The following is a 2,227-nucleotide window of genomic DNA, read 5'->3' on the forward strand; positions in this document are numbered from 1 at the left end:
AACAGAAAAACCCAAACAAGAACAAAACAACAAAAGCAACCAAAACAACCCCCCCCCAAAAAAAAACAAAAAAAAACAAAACAAAACAAATCCCAACCTAACGAACAAAAGACAAAGGCCGAAAAACGAACCTGTGTAATAATATCTCTCCTCAAAGCTCTCCAGAGAGGAATTGTTCGCCCTCGGTAGGACAGTACTCAGCCTCTCTGCCCCAGAGTAGGCCGGGTTTGCCAGTGCTAGGGCATCAGCAGCAGCCTCGTTCGCAGCGGCAGAGATTGGGTGAGCAGCCTTGAGATGTTCCACGGCTGTCTCGTTGAGCACTCGTCGGTTCTCGTGCACCCGGAACACGGCGTGGGTTTGAGCGCAGAAGGAGAAGATGCTGATGAAGATGATGGACAGTGAGATATAGCCGTAGATCTGCGAAGAGAATGATATAGGAAGCCGTAGCTAGGTGAAAGGCAAGAGTGCAAGTGTACGAATGAAAAATGATATTATGAATTGATGAACGAGTAAAGACAAATAACTAAATATATAAGATGGAAAAAGTAAGATAACATTTTTACTGATGTCTACAAAGAGAAGTTTTATTTTTGCAGCATGATATATACACATACACACCTGCATGCACGCACACCCACCCCCCCCCACACACACACATACACACATACACACACACAAACACACATACACACACACACACACACACACACACACACACACGCATGCACGCACATACACACATGTATGAATAGTAAATGAATTGACATACAAAATTATGTCATTTTTGCACCGATTACAATGACTGAATATCTCAAAAAATTTATGATGTCGTGACCGAATATATACGTTACCTGTTGATTCTTTAGCTTTTTACCAAATGAAACGTTTATATCTAAAAATAACAATCAAACAAACAAAACAATCGATATTGAAATGAAAAGAAGAATAAATAACCTTGAATATATCAATAGATAAGTACAATAAACGAAAACATCGATGAATTGGATTAAACAAAGGCATCGGTAGGGATATGAATACCATTTAGTGTAAATATTTTCTACAACACGAACCACGACGACTATTTTGCTTTTATTAGAAAAAAATTACGCAAGCGTTTTAAAGGATGGGTTTTTCTTACAAACACCAGGTTGTAATATATGATCAACTGAATGCACACTCTTGGCAAAATCCATGACTTATGATAAATCAGAGAGATTTATAATTGCATCACAAACAATCCTCAATTTTGCAAGAATGTTTACTAGCGAGTATGTTGTTGATATGGACTTGGGTTTCACTACAAGATTTTAGAAAATGTATTTCATACTGAAAGATGGAAGGTAGACGACAGCCACTAAATTGACTATAGCAGTAAAGCTGCATCTTGGAGATGTTGAAATGTGCATCTTTGATAAACTTTGTGAGGGTGTGAAAATCGAAGATTCTCAAAATCTGGACATAAGTGGATTGCCTGCGACAGCGACGAAAGGACCCTCACCTTGGCGGGTATAGAAGAGCTGGGTTCAGCAAAGAATCTCCAGATATTCCGACACCGGTTTCTCGTCTTGCTCGGGTTTTCTGTCGGTGGGTATTCATTGAGTTGCATGTTGGCCTTTCGATCTTCCTCCAGCTTTCTCAAGGCCTGAAGGGACAAAATTGATACAATCAGACAACGATCTCTTGTTATTAGTTATTGGTTATTGGTTATCTGTCACTGGTCATTGGCCATTAGGAGTTGTGGGAATGGGAAAGATTGAACATAAACAAGACCTGACCTTTTTGTCATTCAATCTCTTTTTTACATGAAAGACACACACATGTATTTATATATATATATATACAATTAAAAGAGGTAATTCTTAGCAAAATTAACACCCCAAAAACAAATTAATAAACAAACAAACTAACTAACGAACAAACGGACAACCAAAAACAAGCAAATCATACAAAAAAACCAAAAGCAAAACAGAACAAAACAGAACTAAACCAATTCTCCAAACAAACCGGCAAAAGAAAAGAAAGGAAAACAAAACAAATTAGAATAAAAAACACTCTTAGCTTTCGCTCCACAATTTCACACATGTGGACAAGAGACAGACGCTCGTGTCTGTGACCTCATTAAGTATGCGCTCGTGTTTCAAGACAAGACCACTTCTACTCGAACAGAAACAGGAGTACTCTCTCTCTCTCTCTTTCTCTCTCTCTCTCTCTCTCTCTCTCTCTCTCT

At 38.5% G+C, this 2,227-nt stretch overlaps 1 protein-coding gene across 1 annotated transcript in view; it reads right to left on the minus strand.

The window, feature by feature from the left end:
• LOC101847337 (potassium voltage-gated channel subfamily A member 7) overlaps positions 1-2,227 on the minus strand; it is a 9,360-nt gene that overhangs the window by 3,613 nt on the left and 3,520 nt on the right. Inside the window, exons 3-4 of the mRNA XM_035969610.1 lie at positions 1,499-1,642; positions 132-417 (exon numbers count right to left, since the gene is read on the minus strand). Coding sequence (XP_035825503.1) covers positions 132-417; positions 1,499-1,642 — 430 coding nt within the window. The remainder of the gene's footprint in view (positions 1-131; positions 418-1,498; positions 1,643-2,227) is intronic.

Source organism: Aplysia californica, unplaced genomic scaffold, assembly GCF_000002075.1.
Source record: "Aplysia californica isolate F4 #8 unplaced genomic scaffold, AplCal3.0 scaffold00162, whole genome shotgun sequence".
NCBI lineage: Eukaryota > Metazoa > Mollusca > Gastropoda > Aplysiida > Aplysiidae > Aplysia > Aplysia californica.